General features: G+C 38.4%; 1 protein-coding gene across 1 annotated transcript in view; it reads left to right on the forward strand.

Moving 5' to 3' along the window:
* Window positions 1-20,009, forward strand: part of FBXL7 (F-box and leucine rich repeat protein 7) — a 180,069-nt gene that overhangs the window by 37,627 nt on the left and 122,433 nt on the right. The window contains exon 2 of the mRNA XM_030505054.1: window positions 4,548-4,637. Within this exon, the coding sequence (XP_030360914.1) occupies window positions 4,548-4,637 (90 nt within the window). The remainder of the gene's footprint in view (window positions 1-4,547; window positions 4,638-20,009) is intronic.

The following is a 20,009-nucleotide window of genomic DNA, read 5'->3' on the forward strand; positions in this document are numbered from 1 at the left end:
TGAGTCCAACCATTAACCTAACACTGCCAAGTCCACTACTGAACCATGTCCCTAAGTGTCACATCTGCATGTCTTTTAAATACCTCCAGGGATGGTGACTCTACCACTTTCGTGGGAAGCCTGTTCCAATGCTTGACAACCCTTTTGGTGATGGAATTTTTCCTCATATCCAATCTAAATGTCCCCTGGCACAACTTGAGGCTATTTCCTCTTGTCCTATCGCTTGTTACTTGGGAGAAGAGACTGACACCCACCTCACTACAACCTTTCAGATAGTTGTAGAAGACATAAAGTTCCCCCTGAGCCTCCTCTTCTTCAGGCTAAACAACCCCAGTTCCCTCAACCACTCCTTATAAGGCTTGTTCTCTAGACCTTTCACCAGCTTCATTGCCTTTCTTTGGTGCTCTTCCAGCATCTCAAGGCAGATAATGCCCTGAGAAAAGCCCTGCAGAAGAGTCTGTCTCAGATGAGCTCGGGTGAGCTAAGCTTGGGAATTCATGCTACTTGCTGAATGTTTGGGAGCACCTTTCCCATATACTAAATAATAATTTGCCTCTTTCCTTTGTCTTGCAACTCTGAAAATACTATGTGGGCACCAAGTAAGGCATGGCTAAAGGCTTCTCATACTGAGTCAGGTCTTTTCTGACTTTAGGACTAGATGGTGTCTCCTGTAGCACAGAACCTCTGCTTAAAACATTTGTATTTAGAAGTTCCTAATTTGTTACAGACTCTTTTTGATGTTGTTCTCAGAGAATGAACCGTGGATGGTAGGCCTACTTTCTTCTATGTCTGTTTAGTTTTGGGTCTTTAACTTGGTGTGCATTAAAGACCATGGAAGATGGCTTCTACTTTTGCCGTTATTCATTACCAGTGCAATTGCTTGCAGATATTTCTTAAAGAACTTAAGATAGAGGGGAAAAAAAAATAAATCACAGGATGATTAACACAGCTTACTGGTCTACAAAACGTTGTCCTCACAGAGGTACCTGAATTTCAAAATCCCTCAAGGGACTTCTGGATATTCAGGTTCAACCTCAGTGCTTGAAGGAAGGTCAACTAAAACAGGCTGTTCATGGTTAAGTCCATTCGGGTTTTGAATATCTCCAAGGATAGAGGCTTCGGAGACTCTGTGCAGCCTGACCCAGTGTTTGATCATCATCAGAGCAAAATAGGTAAATAAATCTTATGCTTAAATGAAACTTCTATTTTGATTTGTGCACATAGCTGCTTGTCCTGTCACTGGGCATCACTGAACAGAGCCTCCTTCTTTACATCCTTTCTTCAGATATTTATATATATTGGTAAATGGTTCCAGCTCTCAGCTTTTCCTTTTGGGAGAGATGCTCCAGTCCCTTTGCCTTTATGGCCCTTCTCTGGAATCTCTTCAGTATGTCCCTACCTATCCTGCAGTGGGGAGCCCAGAACTGGGTCCAGCACTCCAAATGTGTCTCGCCAGTGCTGAGCAGAGTTGGGGAAGTATCACCTCCTTCAGCCTGTTGGCTATATTCCTCCTAATGCAGCCCATGGGGCTGTTGGCTGCCTTTGCCACATTGCTGGCTTATGTTGAACTTGGTGTCCTCCTGGATTCTCTGTCAAGACACCTTCCAGCTGGTCAGTCCTCATGCACTGGTGCATGGGGTTATTCTTCCCCAGATGGAGCACTTGGCATTTCCTTCTGTTGAACTAACTTCCTGAGGTTCTCGTCAGCCCATTTTTCTCAGCCTCACGAGGTCCCTCTGGCAGTAACCGCATGATGTATCAACCATTCCTCCATGTTTTGCATCATCTGGGAACTTGCTGAGGGTGCACTCTCTCCCATTATCAGACTCGTTTTCCAGAGAATACTTGGATGCTCTTGCATGTGTACATGAGTCTGCAGTAGCCAGATCTAGTCAGTTAGAAGTGAATGGCTTTGTTTTGTGCTAAAAGAATAAATATAGCATCTGCTAGTCTATTAAAAACACATTGAAAATTTACTAGAAAGTATCATCTCCTGCTTCCCCTCATGTATCTGAATTGAGAGTTTCAGAGTAGGCAGCAAGGAAGGTTTGTTTCAGGACTGTATACAGCTAGGGAAGACTCTAACCATACCATAAAACAGTGACTATAACTGCAGGAAGAACTGGTATCCAACTGAAGTAGTAACCAATATGGATCCTTTTTCTTAATTTCTAGTTTTAACTTCTCCCAAGGAGTTAATGTTTCAAAGTTCAAGTAGATTTAAATGGTAAATATTTAGCTGGTATTTCACAGTTTCTATGTAAGTATATAATTGTAAATGTTGGATTGGATGTGCTGGCAATCTGCACCCTGCAGTGGCTAAAATATTTCTGTTGTGCTCTTGGAGACTTGCTTGTAGGTGGTGCAAATAGAAATATTATTGATGTTAATGAGGGAGGTATGTAGCCACAGGAAGCATTTACCTTGTGAAAACAACCTATGCCGCAGATGACCAGCCAGTAATTCTGCTGTTGTTTGGTATCACTGACTTTCTTTTCCCCTCAAAATATATATATATATATATATTTTTTTTTTTTTTTTTTTTTTAAGAGTAAATCCTGTTTTTTGCTTTGAGGAAATAATTTTTTAATTTTTTCCAGTTTTGGTTTTTTTTTTTTTTTTTTTTAAATGATGATGGTTGGGTTTTTTCTTTCTATTAATCTGTTAAGGAGTGCTGATACTCCTTGGAAGTTTGTTCTCTGCCTCTGTAGTTGCAGTGCTTGGTACACGAGGTGTTGCTGGTAGTGGCAATTCCATCTAAATACCTTTCACATCATTAACGATTTGATTATCAGCTATTGCAGATGTTTCAAGTTCTGTGGCTTCTTCCTTGGAAAGAGTATTTTACACTTATCCTTCTCTTTTCTCACATGCCTTTCTTCTAGCTGCCTTAGCTGGAGAGCTATTTTGGGGCAGTCATTTCTATGAAGACCGCAGTCCACCCCTCCAACTCGTGTCACAGCTTGAGAGCAATTGAAGTGATATTCAAGAGGCACTGTTTCTTGGGTTTGCTTAACTTCTTAAAGGAATGTAAAAAGCAGTTAGTGAATCACTGAAAATACACTCCTCTCCTTCACCCCGCCCAACTACTAGTCTTAGCCATTTATTTTTTTACTTCTTTCTGGCCTCTTTAATATCCTTTCACTCCACAATCATCTCTCAAATCTGAGCATGTTAACTTAAGCAACTTTATGTGGGAGAATGATTCTCTAGGGCTGGCTGACGGATTAAGTGGCAGTACCTTGGTTGTGAAGCAACCTACGTTTGCACATTCTCCAGTCGTTTCCTGTTAAAACTTAAATCCTTGTTCTGTTGTGGCACCTTTAAAAAGCAGACCTCCTCCTTTACATCTTAATGTTATGAAAACCAGGCATACTGTATCCCAGAACCCCAAGGAATGTTTGATTGAAATAACAGATCAGAAAAGTCTCTTGCTAACATTCCTATGATTATAGGTTTACTCAAGTGACAGAAACACGGTGTCAGCTAGCTTTCTGCATACAGCCTAATTTTGATTGAAAAATCAACGTAGCTCTTAAAGGCTTCACTGTTGCAGTGTTTGTGAGGATAGATAACTTCTTAAAATGTAACAGTATTCATTGCCTTTCTTCTTTCTAGAATTATCTCATGTATTGCTGATTGCTTGGTCTGGTTTCTGCTGTGGAGCAGAATGTATTCCCTGGTAGTCGTTAACTGAGATTGAGTAGATTGAATGAGAGGAAATGAAAGTGACTCATTCTTAGGTGGTCACATGTAAACAAAAAGAGAACTTTGCTTTAGCCCCCTCCACTCTTCTGTGGTATTTATCACAGTTAAATTTTATCTTCGTATTTGGATTTCTTCTGTTACCAACATGAACCTGGTTTGACATACCACATATAGGTCTGAGACCATTGATGTGGGAAATGCAGGAAAAAGTCTTAAGAAGACAGTAAGAGAAAACACATCCATTGGTTCTGATTTTCACTTAAAATATGAAAAGTGAAGAACAGCAATTGTAGAAGTTAGTTTTAAAAAGGTGTATCAGATCAAGCAGTGAGCATGGTGTAGGAGGAAACAGCAGATACTTTGCTATCATTTTTCATGAGACCAAGTGGCTTGAATGCATAGTGTGAACACGTAAACCAGAAATTTAAACTCATTTAACAAATTTTGAATTTAACCCTCTGTGCTGATGAGAGTCAGTGTCCATTTGTCCTGATCTGTGTTAGAGGTGTCTGAATGAAAAAACTGATTGTGAAAGTCCTCCTCGTGTTGTTAATCACAAACTTTTCATTTACAGTGGAGCTTAGCAAATACGTAATGAGAGCCCCTGCGATGCAGAAGGCTGTTTGCAGTTCTAGTACATGTAAAGATGTACATGCCATAAGCTATAATGCAGTTAACTTCTCCCCCACTGTGTACAAAATGAACATCAGCTGCTTTAAACTTAGTTTAAAGCTTCCTGGAATTGTTCCAGGTTCTGATATGGAAGGTCTTTCTATTTTGCTGTTGATACTTATGTTTGTTCTCTCTCCCACCCTCTCCACCTTTTTCTTCCTTTGCAGGCAAAGGCAGCTCAAGCATCTCATCCGACGTGAGTTCAAGTACAGATCACACACCCACCAAAGCCCAGAAGAATGCAGCTACCAGTGAAGGTAGGCAGCTGGTACTCATTACCCAGGTCAGGCCCCACAGCATTATCCTAGTAATTTTCAGAAAAGGAACGCTGCCTCCTTGTTCCTTCTGTGTACGGTACCATCAGCATATAGAAATGAAAAAAGTTATTCTTCAGAAATTAAAGACCATTTCCATTCCTACCTGCTGTACCTTCTGATTTAAGCTTGTGACAAAGGATTTGAGATACTTCTGCAGAATGACAGTGTAGAGGGTTTTGAGTAATTTTGCATGTTACTTTTTTCAGCAAAAGCTTTTATACTGGCAATTTGATGCGATCAGATTTTGAGCTTATTTTTGAAGACTATACCTAATGGAAGCTTTTTGGCATACATTCTAGGTTAAATCTCAGCCTCTTATTTTCATGCTATGAACACCATGAAGTGCGAGTTGTTTGTGCCAGGTTTTCAGAAGAGTAGCTATGGACATGGAGACCTGACAAAGATTTAATTAGATCAGCACACGACACCTAAAATTACTGGACTATGTGATCATCCAGCACTAGATTTTTACTGTCTAGGGAAAGGAGATGGTCTTACATGTCAGTATTAATACAATGTTGTACTAATTGGCCTATGAACAGAGAAATGCTGATCCTTCCCTGCTGCCTTCTTATGTGTGAGTAGGTGTGCTCTATTAAATGAAAGTGTATTGGCTCTAGTTTTTACAAGAGTGTCTTCGAAGCCTGAGAGGAAATCATTAAACATCTATGTAGCTTAATGATGTAAGCTGAAAGGATTTTTTTTTTTTTTTTAAATGATAAATTTATGTGCCTTAGCTAGCATTTCTGCTCAACTCTGTCACAGTAAGTTGGCTGAACTTGGTAGTTACCAAACAATAATTCTGATTTCTTACACTTCTGTCATTACAAATTAAGTTAAAAGCTCCGATTACTCTGTCTGGCTTTATTTCTTGTGGTTAAAAGAAATCATAGACTTTGGATAGTTCTAGTTTGGCAAGTCTGACTATGACTGTAGAATCTGTACAGTAAAAGCAGCTCATGTAAGTAATAAATGACTATACAAATCACAAGAGTTAGGCATGCATAATCCCTTATCAAGAATGAAGATGAGGCACCTGCGAATCATGAGAGATACTGGTTTAGAATCTCTACTTTTTAGTTTAGGTGATAAATTTAACAATAAATAAATGTTTAATAAAGTTAGGGTGAATAGTAGACTTCATGTTTCTGTAAGCCTTAGATCTAAAAGCTTTAAAGTACCCAAAGAAGGTGAATTGCCAAGATGCAAAATAAATGTAGGAAACATATAAGAGCATTTTAACTTCTCTGTATGGCAGCTGGGGATGGGGTGGTGTGATGTTGGAAACCACAAAGGAATAGTGGAAACTCTGAAGTCAGTACTTAACAATTGCTTTAAATTTCTGTTTTACTTCAATCAGTACAGCATGAGTTTTTTCCTTTATTTTCAAATCAGATAATGTGAAGTAATCCTTTACTAATCTCTAAGATTTATGTTCTTAATCTAGCCCATTGTAGAGCCAGTGAATACTAATGTTGACCCTGAAATCTTCACCACTGGTTTGCAGCTGATTAATTCATTAGTGAGGGAGGCTTAAATGCAGGCTAGCAGATGCTGTAGTAAAGATGTGTTTTTATCAGTTCTTGTGCAGATTCAGAAAGAGTTCAGGGCAGTGGAGCTGTGTATTCTATACTTGGAGGCAATTTCAGATGTAAGCCTAGGGTTTTTTTAATGTCCCATAGGAAAGTGTGATTTGACAAACACTTTGACAACAGCTGAAGTAGCCTCTTCTTCAGCCTGTGCTACTCCTACTAAGTGTTTCTGCTGAGGAGCTACTAACATGGATCTGTTTAATATAAATTGTCTTAATGTGGATTGTAGGATAATCTGGCAGATACTTTGAGTGTTGTAACCAGGCAGCATATGAGTTGCATAAAGGCAAGTGAGAGCAGAGACATGGAAGTGGTGTTAGGGAAAAACAGGGACTGTTGAAGCCAGCGTTGTTACTGGAAGGCACATTTATCAACCAATGCATGTCTGGATTTTTTACTAATGCCGCCTCTTTTCCCCAAGTGCAGGAGACTTACGCTGTAGGAGGATTCAGCTGAACAGAAAGACTCATACCTTCTGCAAGACGAGTAGAGTTCTATGTTTCCAAGACTGAATGCTTTTATACTATTTGGTTATAAAGTAGTGTCTAGGGACCAGCTAAGTACAGGAGCCTGATTGTGTTTGATGCTGTACAAGCTGTGGTGGTTATGTCTTGTAATTGGGGTGTTTACATAACATTTTATAACTGTTAGTTAAATTCACCTTTATAGCACTCCATGCTCTAGTATTTGCTTGCCATGATACAGTAGTACCTGCCCACCACAGAGACTGGTAAGCGTATCTTGCTCTTCACCATGAGACTGGTTTACTGCAGGGACAGAATGCTCCAATTCTGCTCTTTGCTTTAGCTGTGTATTGTAAATCCATAGCATTGTATGCTGTTCTATGAATGAGCCACATGTGTGCGGCAATAAGTATGTGTCCTAGGTATGGAGTGGGAAGGTCTATGAAACATTGCAGGTGAACTCTTCTTCACCTTCACTGGCATGTGAAATGATCTTAATTGAACAAGTTGCAGACAGCTTCTTTGCATCTCTTGAATTTCTAGTGGCAGCTGAATTCCTGAGTGCCCAGTTCTATGAAGAGCATAGAATTTTTGTTCGAGGAAGAAGGCCTTTCGCGGCTCCTGCTTTCCAGCTTTGCAAACAGACTAATTCTTTCCAGTTCTGCACAGCATGTCTTCTGTTTCTGTAAGACAGTTGACACAACACTTGTTGAAGTTGAATCAATGAAGTGCCTTGAAACAACTAGAAAGGAAATCTGTGGGACTGATTGATACAAGCTCTGGGGTACTCTACAGCAGAGAAGCAGTTGTGTGAAGTGCTTCTTAGGCAGGTATGGATTCCCAGGGGCTGAAAAAAGATGTCAAGCAGGACTCCTGCTTGAAAGAACAAACCATCTCAAGAAGTATCTGACAGCAGGTGTTATCTTGCCATCGGTTTGAACAATTAAATGAAACACTCTTCATCTTGTCTACTGCAACCATTATGTTTGTCATGTTTCAATGCTGTGATGTTTCTCTATAGGATGGATTCAAGAAATGAGTAACAAGCTACTTGAAATGGCTTATGTGGTGTTTCAGTCCTAGGTATGATGTTAAGGCAAAATCAGTTAAATCTCTTGATGGAAATGAGAGATGCAGTTATGGCCAAAATATGGTACCCTTCCTCACACTGTGGATTCTGAGCATTTGTAGGGTTGTGAAAGGAGATTTTATGTTTCAAAGAGACAAAATGCTTGCCACGCTATTAAATGTGCCCAGGTGAACTGCACATTGTCTGCGAGTGAACAGACAATTTGCATTAGTATCCTTAGCCAAATAATAACGCAGACATAGCTAGCAGACCTCGCAACTTCCTCAATTCAAATTTGAGATACCAGTGATGCGCTTAAGAGGGATGCAGAGGTGAGGCCATACTGGTGCAGAAACTGGAGTCCAGTCACTCTCATTGTGGCTTTCTGCACTTTCTGTACTTCAGTGAAGGACAGGTGGCAAAAAATAGATGCCTGGTCCTCTCTCTAAATCAGAGGATGCCGTAGGGACTGTTTGTTTAGCTACAGCTTGGCTCAGAAGGAAGCATGGTAGACTGTGAGTGTGCATGCATACTCTACTGTGATTCCTTTTCTGAGAATACAATTTTCTTTATCTTTGAATATACACTGCCATTTAACTTTTCCAGTCTCAGACATTGTCTGCAGTTCTTTGCCCATCAATCAATTACAGTTAGAAACTTGAGAATACATGAGTTTTTGCTACCCCCGTTGCTTTTCTGGCAAATGGAAGACTAAATGGATTTTTGTGGGCCATTTAAATGCAATTTGCTAGACACAGTCTCAGCTGGAATATTATTGTGTAAAACTTGATTTAAAAGATTAGACTGAATGTTTTTGTAGGGGCTTACTTTGATCAGGGAGCTTTCTTCTAACACTTACCTGCAGAGTGTGGAATGTTCTGTCCAGGCTGGATGCTTCATATTAACTTGACTGTTTTTCAAATAAAAAATCAATACTGTTTGCACTTCATGTATATGGCTCTTAAACAGTAATCCAGAGGCAACTTTAAACAGAAGGCTTGTGTATGAGCTCCATGTATGAGTTCCAATTTATTTCTCAGTTTCTATAAAATCAAATTGAAGGATTAGGCCTGAAGCAAAACACTGTTTTAGCAGAGGGACTCAATGCTGAAATACCTCTGAATATACGCTGTTAAATATTTTCATTTGGAATTTTGCTGAAATACAGTGAAGTCAGCTGCTGTATTCTGCAGAAATTAAAATTATATCTTCTTTTAGTGATGTTAACTTTTAGATACCTTCAGAAGGTAAGTATTTAACTTTTTTGTTTGCTTTACTTCTGCAGTAGTCTGAGAATTCTAGGCTGGCTTCCTCATATGATGTTCATGTACCATAATATACTTAAAAAAAGACTGTGTTTGAAAAACAGGCAAATTAAGAGAACCCAGCTTTCCACTCATTAGCACTGCAATGTATGTTTACTGTGGATATCAGACATATTTGTTTTGTCAGTACCTGTTTGTATTCTTCTCAACAGAAGAGGTGTTTCTTCTGAACTTCAGGTGTGTACTAGAAAGTTGTATTCTTCTTTCTTTTTTATTTGGGTTTTTTAGTGGTTCTGGTGGACTTGGCAGTGCTAATTTAACAGTTCAACTTGATGACCTTAATGGTCTTTTCCAGTCTAAACAGTTCTTTAATTCTGGAAGAAGCAGACTCTATAGCCTACCTGGAATAATTACGTTCATTAGGAACCATTCCCCTCATTAAATCATGTTTGGGGTAACTGTGAAAATGCAGCATTTTGCAAATATGTAATGCTTTAATTACTCATGTAAGAGTGTTACTTCATACCCTGTGCAAGATGATACCTGGCTAAGATTGATCAAGATGTGTTGCTGTGGTCCTCAGCATCCTTTTATAGTGGGTGTCTGCCAGTGAAGCTACTGAGCACTGCTCTGTGCTGTGGATCTTCTGCTGTCTGTTGTCTTCCCCTGGCACACGATAAGTTCCAGAGAAAAGGATGGCTATGAGTGAGGAACTAGCCTTCTATAGGCGCTGGTTTTCATTCTGGTGAAGTACTTGAAAAAGAGCAATCAAAAAAGACTCCCCCAAAAACAACCAACCAAAAAAGAAAAAACAAACACCCAAAGCCAATCCATGAAACACCAAACAAAACCCCAAAACAAACCAACACAATAAACCAAAAATAACTAAAACCAAGCAAACAAACCCACCAAAATCCAAAGAAATAACACCCTCTCCAACCCCCCAAAAACACCCCCCCCCCCCAAAAAAAAAATCCCTAAACCCTCCCTTCGCCCAAAAACCCAGATTTATTTGGGTTGTGTGCCTTTCATTTCACCTTAGAAATGAGGGAATACAGTACACACTATAGGATATTTTCAGGGTGGATGTAATTCTGTTAGTTTCTCTTAGCTACATGATCACGTTCTTTTAAAAGGCTTGGGGGTCTTTTGGTTCTCCGAATAATTCTTAATTTGCTCAATGAATTTAAGAGGAACGGTCCTTGTGTTGTGCACAATGATGGACATTACAAAAAATTTGGAAAGATGGAATGTGTCCTTTGCTACTGAATGCTTTTGGTATTTAAAATAGTTCCTGATAGAGAACCAGCTCAGAATGAGATTCAGGTGAGTGCAATCCTGATCTTATTTCAGAGGAAGATAAAAATCTTAGGGAACCAGTTTGCAAATAGGCAACCCTTCTGTTTATTATGGTTCACATAATAAGGTAGGTAGCTATGTTTAATATACTGGAGTTCCATTGAAGCTTTTGAGTAGTTTGTATATCCTCTCAGGACATTGAGCTCATTAACTGTTGCGGCAAAAGACCGTTGCGGCAAAAGACTGTTGCGGCAAAAGACTGTTGCGGCAAAAGACTGTTGCTGAAGAGATGCTGTTTTCCACTCAGTTTTTCTTGATGATCCTTTTGGCAGAAAAAGCTCTTTAGATCTTTTGATCCCTTCCTACACATGATACCTGCTAAGAGATCTTTTCCCACTTCAGTTCTTTAATATTTTTTCCTTTTTAGAAGCTTACTAATACAGTATCAGAAATGAAAATCTATATATGTTCTTTCTGGATATGTGCAAATATTATGCATTATTCCTAATTCTTTTGATGGCAGTTCTTTTGTGTTTATCTCCGTCCTCATGTCTTTTCAGTGTCTCTTAGTGGGAATTAGGGCTGTTGATTCTACTGTTGAAGTATTGTCTAAGCAGACTTTCTGTGCACCAAACCGTGTCTGAATTGGATATGAATGCCTGAATTTGCCCTTGCTTACTTGGAACTGGGCTGAGATTCAGTTGGCTTTGAGTGAACGTAGCTGTTTTGAGTTGGTAGTGAAACTGGAGACCAGGTGAGTTTCCCGGGGTTTTGTATTACACTTCTAGCAGTAGAGTTTTCTAAAAAAGTGAAATGTTGCATTACTGAATGTGCCAAAATAGAATCATTTGAAGCCAAAAAACTGGGGAAGAGTAAGGGGAGGTGGGGTGGTGGAGGCTTGACAGTTAATAAATCCAAAACTATAAACACTTTGGCAGAATAAACAGAGCTCACTATTTAAATTCCTTCAACCAACATATCTGGATCCGTATGCAAATATAATCACCTTGAGCAGTATGTGGAGGTACAAAGTAGTATAGAAGTTGTTCTCAGGCACTGTTTTTCTGTCTAATCACATCTTGTTACACTTTTGCTATCTAATAGGCAGTGTTCCTGCAAAGCTGTTCTGCTAATTATAACAATACCATTGCAATCAGCATTTAAATCAGAGTTCAAATAGAAGGCAAAAGTAGTTGGGACATTGGCAAGGTTAAAGCTGCAAATTGAAACCTTACGTTATTCTGGCTAATTTGTACCAAAATGCTATAGCCAAATGTTTAAAACTTGCCCAAACAATACTAGGAACAAATTGGAAAGGTACATAAAACTGCAGTCTTACTTGATCTGCTGCCTGAAATGTGAGACCTACCAGAGCAAATGCACTTACAATACAGTTAAACAGAAATGATCCAAACTTAAAAACCTGGAATTAGCTATTCCAAAGTAAGGTCTGATGCTTGGGAGGGGTGATTACAGTTTATTCAATTACCTGTAAATCTGATTTTAAGGAATCCAAGATCCCAAATGTAATTCTTTCTGTAAAATGCTGTACCAAACTACTTAAATATTGTTATCACAGGGAGTTTCTGACACAAAACTGTTCTGTCTGTTATTGCCTATGTCTATTTGAAGTAGTTTCCCTCTTGGAAAAGTGAAGAGTCATCTTGAAGTATCTGATGATTGCCCAACATTTGCTAATTTAAAAAACATCTTCTTGAGTGCTAGTCTGTCTCTTAAGAGTGCTTGAAGAACATATACAACCTGATAATGCATATTTAAATGTCATGTTTATCTCTTTTCCAGAATTTATGAACTGACACCAGCAAGTTCCTCCAGATTAATTCTAGTACTTGATCGAAATAATGAAATAAAATTGGAACAGCAAGTTTTTGCCTTTAGCTTGACAATCCCTGTTAAAATGCTGTAGTTTAAATTTATTGTCCAAAATATCCTGCCTTATTTTCCTTTATCATATCTTTTTATGTCAGCTTGTCAAGTGACTGTATAATTTTTAAGACTGATAACTGACAATAGAGCCAAAACAAGCAGCATGTCTGAGAAATATTTGCTTAGAGTTGCTGACTCATTCTGTTCTTCTCTTCTGGCTACTGTACCATACTGCCTGCTACTTGAAGCTTTTCTGAAGCTACTGAAGTTTGGCATCTCTGTGTTTCTGCTAGCATTTGTCAGATTTCCCTTGAGAAGTAGGTACTGAGATAGGTGGATGAAAATGGAAGTTCAGGAATGGATAACGGCAATTCTTACGTTCCTGTTAATTCTGACTGCTGGATCGTCATGGACTTAGGCAGCTAGAGTGTACTAGGCTGGAAGTCAAAAGTTATGAGTATAATCTGGTGATTAGCTGTGTACATATTCCTCTAGACTTGATCAGCCATGTATCAACGAGCATATATAACTTGTGGTGTGGTGTTGTGCCTGCTGTCCAGTAGCTGTCCATTGTGATATTTCATTTCGTATTTCAGGCTAGTTTTTGCAGAAGTGAATGTACGAGTGGAAAGAAGCTAGATGGCTTTACTGAATGACCGTAACCTGTCACACTGCTTGCAACAACATGGATATATCATAAATCGCCATTGTAAATTATTATCAGTCATGATAGTTAAATTTCAGTTTGTTCCAGTGCCTAATCTAATCTATGATGCTTTCGTTTTTCCCTGACATGAAGACCATTTTTATCTTGTATATCCAAGAGAGTGAAATTTTACAGCACTGTCAGGTATTCTCTGAAATTCAGGGAGTCTCTGAAAGACAAACATTAAGGTTAAGACAGCTCAAGGATGTGGCTGATAGGAACAAATTCCTCCAGCTGTGAAAGCTGTGATTTGCTTAATCTGAAGATACTTATGTGTTCATGTAGACATATGTAAACATGGAATTTTTTGTTTGTTTGTTTTTTGTTGGTTTTTGTTGGTTGGTTTTTTTTTTTTTTCCCCCTCCATCATATCCCTCTGGCAAGGTAAACATCTGTGAGCCTTGGTAGGTAGATACTTGGCACCCATTCAAGCAATAAAAACTTTGTGTGACACCTGAAATCTCAGAAACTATGCACTGTGGAGAGCAGCTATTTACCTCTCACAAGAAGGAACTTTTATAGTAGTTTTCCTTATGGAACAGAAACAAATGTGGTCTAAATTATAAAATCATAATTGGACTGTCTTCAGTGTGCTCTAACTTGGGAGACTATGTTTACTTGGCCCTTCTTTATTGTGGGCTGAGACAAACCATTAGCTTGAACTCTGCTTTCTGAAATCATCATGCTCTTTGACCCTTTTGCTTTTCTTTCACTTTTGAAACAAGGTTTTAGTAGCTTTTTGTAATCTGTGGCAAAATTACAGTCCAATCTGCTTTTAGCTGTAAGTGTATTTTCTCTTTGCTGTTCCAGTAGAGTTAACTTCCTCAAGTTTCTCTTAATGCCCTTGTAGCTCAGATTCAGTTGTACTACACGTTTTCTATCCAGCCTTGCATTTGTCGTTGGAAGGCTTTTGCAATGTTAAGCATATGAAAGTGATCTGTCTGGTTTTAATGGGAGATTATTGTGGATCTAGCTAAAATTCACAATACTCAGGTGTCAGTTGATGCTGTTAATTTGTCAGCCCATCTGACAGATATATTTTTGGAGAAAAAATTCTTGACGAACACTTGTTTTTCATTCTGCTGATGTGGTGTCAGATGAATGATGAATCTGCTTCTGTCCTTCATTATTTAGTAATGCTTCTGTCAGTGTTTAATTAATGAAGACAGACCTAGCTTTTAATGAAATCTGAATATTTTGCTGGACTATGCCAAAAACATCAACCCCAATGAAATCATATCTGAATCAAAATAACAGCACTACCATTCAGTCACCGGGTTCAGATTTTACCAATCATATTGAATAACTCTTTGGGATGAAGGAGAAGTGGTGTATTTTCAGCTTGATGTGTTAACACTTTCATACACTTTGGATTTTTTTAAATGATTTTTATTTAGAATGTGATTTTTTTTATACGGCCAAGAAAAGAAATTAACCCAAAATACACAGGAAACACCCTCACCTAATATTTTCTGTGTTACTGTGATGATACCTGTTTGTTTGTTTTAAAATATTGCTCAAGGAGAAGACTGTGAGGCTTCAAAAGTAAACATGAGATTCTGTCATGAGAAACTATTTGTCATGATTATTCACAGATGTCCATTTTTAATTAGTCAGCAGACAAATGCTGATTCAAACTGAAAAAGGCTCAACTGATGTAATGGACAGAGGCCTAAAGGGAGAAGCACAATTTGGTGATAAATAAATGTTCAAATTATTAATTTTATTATTCTTCATTGATGTTTTGACTCAGAACTTTAAGTGGTTCTGTGCTGCTTAAATTTTGCACCTGCTAATTTCATAGAAATTGGAACATAAATTATTAGAGCAACTCCTTGTTGATGTTTATCTTGAGGTTGTGACTAGAGTTCTAAAAAGTAGTTCACATATCGGTCCCAAAATGTTCTTTATTGTCCTGGATTAAATTATGCTTTTACTCTTGTCAAAATCCAGGAGTAAGCGTCACTTACTACTTTCAACTCTTAAATGAGGCCATATTTCTTCAAAGCTTTGAAAGAGTTGAGTCAATGTTTGAGGAGGTTGTGGAACCTTGCAGAAATATCCCATCAAGAAGTTTCATTAAAAACTATGTATTCGACTGCTTGAGCCGTTCTTAAAAGAACTCATTTGCACTGGAATAGGGCTCTGGCAGATTAAAGAATGCACCCATCTTCTTAAAAGCTGTTATTTGACTGGGATAACTCATTAAGAAGTTACTCCTTTGTTAGAGGGATATAGAAAAATAATATCCCCAGATCTAGTAATACCATTGCACAAAGCCTCTATGAAAAGGAAATAGCTGAAACTTGAGCAAAAATCTGAGGCATATTTGTCATCTCCTTCTAACCTTAGGACTAAGGTCATCTTTGGTGTGAAATGGCTGGCTGTCAGTGATACTGGTCTTCATTTATGTCCTAGCGCATTTCTCTATAGCAAGAAAAAGATCTGTATTTTAGGTGCTAAGGTGCTATTTGTGTGCCGGGGGTAGAGAGGGTGGTTAATTTATTTGCGTTTGCATTCATTTGCTTATGTTCAGGAAACTAAATTCAAGATTGGATGAGCTTCAACTCTTCCCATCTGTGCATGCATTGGAATTTTCAAGAAACTTGGCATGAGAGGGTACTCAACTGAAACATGTCTTCAGCCCTCACCTCTTTACGCACTGTATTGCAGTAGTTTGTGCTGTGTTTGTTTACTCATTAGAAAAGCTAGAAAGGTTTTGTTGCCTTGGTTGTTTCTTGAAAGTTAAACCAGTAACATCAATTCTGTTCTGATTTTGAGTATGTTTCATTACTAATGTTGTTCAAATATCAACTAATAGAATTTGTTCTCCTTGGACAGTAATCTTATTTTCAATTCTAACCCTGTTTTGTGGACACTCTTCTTGTGGTCTGTTAATGACTTGTTCAGCCCAGAATTAACCTTCTATGGGGCCTGGAAGTTTTTAGGCTTCTGTGCTGTTTTACTGGCATACTAGCTTAACTTCCTCATTTGTACATCATATCTGTATATTAATTTGATCCAAATGAAGACCACTCCTGTCCCCAGTTTGTCAGGGCATCCTACACGGAACTCTGAAAGTGTGACATGATGCCTTTGCTCACCAAGTCAGATGCATTTAGGATGATTCATCTTAATGCGGATGTATAGATTAGCTGAAGCTTTCGAAGCTTCACATGTACTGGTCAGCCATTGCTGTTTAACAACTGGAAGTAATGGAAAAAATCAGCATTTTCTCTTTTTCCTGGAGGAAAGAATTGGAGGCTGACAGAACAAGGCCAGGGAAAATCAGGTGTTTAACTGTATTTCACTGTCTTGTAAATGCTAATTGTCTTACATATCCAGAGTATGATAGTCTTCATATAGAAGTGTTCAAACCACGAATCACTTGATGGCAAAGGCTTAAAAGGAAAAAAAAAAATTAATTCGACACCCGTATTTATATATAGGTGTCGAAATGCATGGTCTTATTCTCAGTGTTTGAATGTTGAATGTTGCATCTTGGACCTGGGTGAAATATTGTATAGGAAATGTAAACACTGTTTTGTAATGGTAAATCTTCAGTTGAAAATAAAGCTTCTGTGCTGTATAATGCTAAGAAGGGAGATTTAGTTTTAGGTTTCATATGTAGGGGTAACATATGACTAAGCAGCAATTACAGACATTTAGGCAGAGGTAGGCCATTGCATTCCAGTGCTTGTGTCCCTTTACAGAAAGCTTCTGGTGGAAGCAAGAACATAATCTGGATAAACTTATATAGAGAACTAATAAAAGGAATCTTGCAAATTCTAGAAGACTAGTATAATAGCTTATGATGTTGGATAATTTTGAGTTTGTACTCACTGAAGAATCCTTGAAACAAGGTCTGTGTCAGGATGGTTGGATTGTTTTGTTCTGGGCAGTAATGGCCTTCTTCATGTACTGGTTGGAACTTATGATTGTAGGTCTATAGGTATGTACCACCGAACTCAGCTGAGCAAATGCATTTCAGTTATGAAGAATGGTATGAATGAGCTAAAAAGAAAGTTCTTGTGTTTATTTGGAATGCAATTGAAGCTGCTTTCTGTTGTGCATAGAACATTACTGGTTCAGTATTATAACCACAGAATCATTGTTTTATGATTACATATAATAGAATATTATATATACAGAATAGCATATTACACATGCTTTTAACTTCATGAAGGACAACTGACGGAACAAAAGTTGAGACTAAAATTTGTAATGTTTAACTGAAGTTTATGGTATAGTTTAGAGTTTAATTCCTACTTCTCTCACTGGAAGATCTTATAGAAAATACTTAATATTTTCTTTCTAGCATGGTGCTCAAACATTTAAAACAGCAAAATCCCTTTATTTCTATGTGCTCTCCTGTGGCAACAATATCTCTTTGCATGGCCCTGGTTTTACCATTGCTCTTGCAAGCTTTGCAAGATAGCAGTAACCAATATACTAGAAACTTGTTCGATGATAGAAAGGCCATGGCTTTAAAGACCTGTATGCCTGCCACTTCCTTCTCTTGTCATGATCAAAGCTTGTTTTCCTGGGCACTGTGTTCCCTCAGACACATGGATGGTATCAGACACACCACTCTCAAGATCAGCTCCTAGAAATGTCTTGCTATTGCTTGTTCCTACACCAGTCTTCCACTTTCTGAATGTAAGATGAAGCTGTCCTTACTGTCAGCTTGCTGTTTTCCTGAATATGCTGGCCAGGCTGAAATAATGCACATCATATTAGAGGCTGCTTGAGACCAAATTTTAGTTTATGTGTATTTATATATAGCTCAAGCTGCAAACCTCCAAAGCAAACACAGAGAGGAAATAAAAATTAAATTAGTCCTCTCCAAGGATGTGTTAAAGTATGGCTGCACTGAGGTTTACAAGTTGAGGGTGAGAGGGACCATTGGTTGTGCGAGAGTCAGAAGCCACTGGTATGCATAACCCTTTTCTATTGCATTGCTTGTCTGGGCTGGAGTTGCTTAGCATGAAGACCTTAAGGTTTTTTTAATGATTCCTAGACAAATGATTTTGCAAACTCATGGTTAACTATGTAACCGTAGGGCATTCTTGGCAGTTTGCATGCTCAGGATTAGAGGCAAATGAGTCACCAGTTTCTCTGGCCTTCAGAGCTGTGCATTTGCTTCACGTGATGTAGTCCAAGCATCTCAGCTGAGACTGCCCACAGTTCTGGAGTCTTCACTTTTGGACATGGTATAAGATTAGGTTGGAGACCTACTTTTGGTTGTTCTTGGTTGAGAGGACTATTTTGGGGACAGTGCTTAGCTCTGTTGTATTGCTGCTTTCCTTCTTAATGCTGGCCTTGGGCTGGCCAGCAGGAGAAATCCATGTCTCCTGACAGCTCTTTCTCAGCTGGCATGAGGGGTGGAGGTGTGAAGTAGTGGCTGATGGCTTTCTTGAAACACCTAATGGCTATACCTAGTCCATTTTTATGTGGAAAAATTGGATGTGAGTACTGCCTGCAGGAGATGAAAATTAAATGAATTGCATGGCAGAAGCTTGTGCAATTGCAACATAAACCTGAATACTATTTCATCCAGATTTTTCTCTCTCTTTCTTTTTTTCTTGGTTTTGTTGTTGTTTTTTTTTTTTTTTCCCTGAAGTTATAGGCTTTGGATTTTGATAATCTCCCCTGAAATGATATCCCATATTCTATAGTTATTCAGAAAAAATGTTTCAACAAGTAATGGCAGTCATAAAGTTATTAATATACTTCCACCAGTAGAAAAAAAGGCTTGATTGCTGAAGTGACAATTATGACTATTCTTCACCAAATATTGTGCATAGGAAGAATGAAATAAAACCTTGCCTGTTTTTTCCATGAGATTAAAAGGACTTCAGGATTGTAAAGCTAATACAGAATGTCATCAGTGATCGGCATGTTTTACCTGCTGCTTGCTTTGAAGTTTATTAAATTACTAGGACCAGTTAAACTGTTGTCTTACGTAATTTGAATGTCTGGTTAAATTGTTTTGAGAAGTAAAGCTGTAACTGAGTAGCTTAATCTTGAGTTGGTCTGGGGGAAAAACTTTGAAAATGAACACACCTGAAGTAAATGAGTTCAGGGGTTGAAAATGTGCCCTGTTTATCCTGCTAATACAGAGGAAAGCATCTGCTTGCAGTCTTGCAATATTATCTGTTACTGAGACTTTGCTACTACTCTCTGTTGCTCAAGATGAGACTTGCAGAGAACAGTAAAGCTTTCCCAGAAGAGCTGTGGTGGGAAGTTACCTATGTGTTGTTCTGCTGCAAATTATCTGTCCCATCTTTTGTAAATTTAATCTTTGTACAGGTCCTGTGTGACTAATTTCTACTGATAGGCAAACAATTTTCCATGGCTTCCCTGCTAAATATGTCTACTTAAGTTACTGGTGAAACTCGGATGTCATTAATCAAGCACATAGTGTAGACCTAGAAGGGAGAGCATAAGAATTATTGTCTGTACTTCTTGATGACTGTACAAGGACTGACTGCTTGCCAAAATGGTTAGCAGAGTTGAAGTACTGTATTGTGAATATCAACTTTTTGATCTGCAGACCTCAATTTTTCCATGGAGTAGAGTCCAATTGTGAATTCAAGCTTGCTGACAATAGGCTTCCTTTTTTTAATCATTGATAGTAAAAGTTCTGAACTGTCAGTTAGAAACCTCTGATGTAATGAGGTCTCTGTAGAAAAAGGAGCTGTTCTGGGGAGAATAAAGGAACTTGCATGTCTTGGAACCTGTCCCTTGAAGCTGCCATTTATCATTTCAGACCATTTCCTCACCCACAAATGAAGTAGGGCACCTATCTGCCATCAAAGGCAAACCTTAACAAGATGTAAAAAGGTGGGGGTGTTCTTGTTTAAATGGTGAATGTTAAGTTATAATCTTAATGACTCATTTAGCTATACCTTTTGTCCTATATGTAACAAACTTATTGCTAGTTTGAATAAATAGGCATTAAGTATCCATCAGTTTGGTACTTGATGACTCTGAATCAAGTTAAGGCTTTGACTTAAACTGGATGATG

This window comes from Strigops habroptila, chromosome 1, assembly GCF_004027225.2.
Source record: "Strigops habroptila isolate Jane chromosome 1, bStrHab1.2.pri, whole genome shotgun sequence".
Lineage (NCBI taxonomy): Eukaryota > Metazoa > Chordata > Aves > Psittaciformes > Psittacidae > Strigops > Strigops habroptila.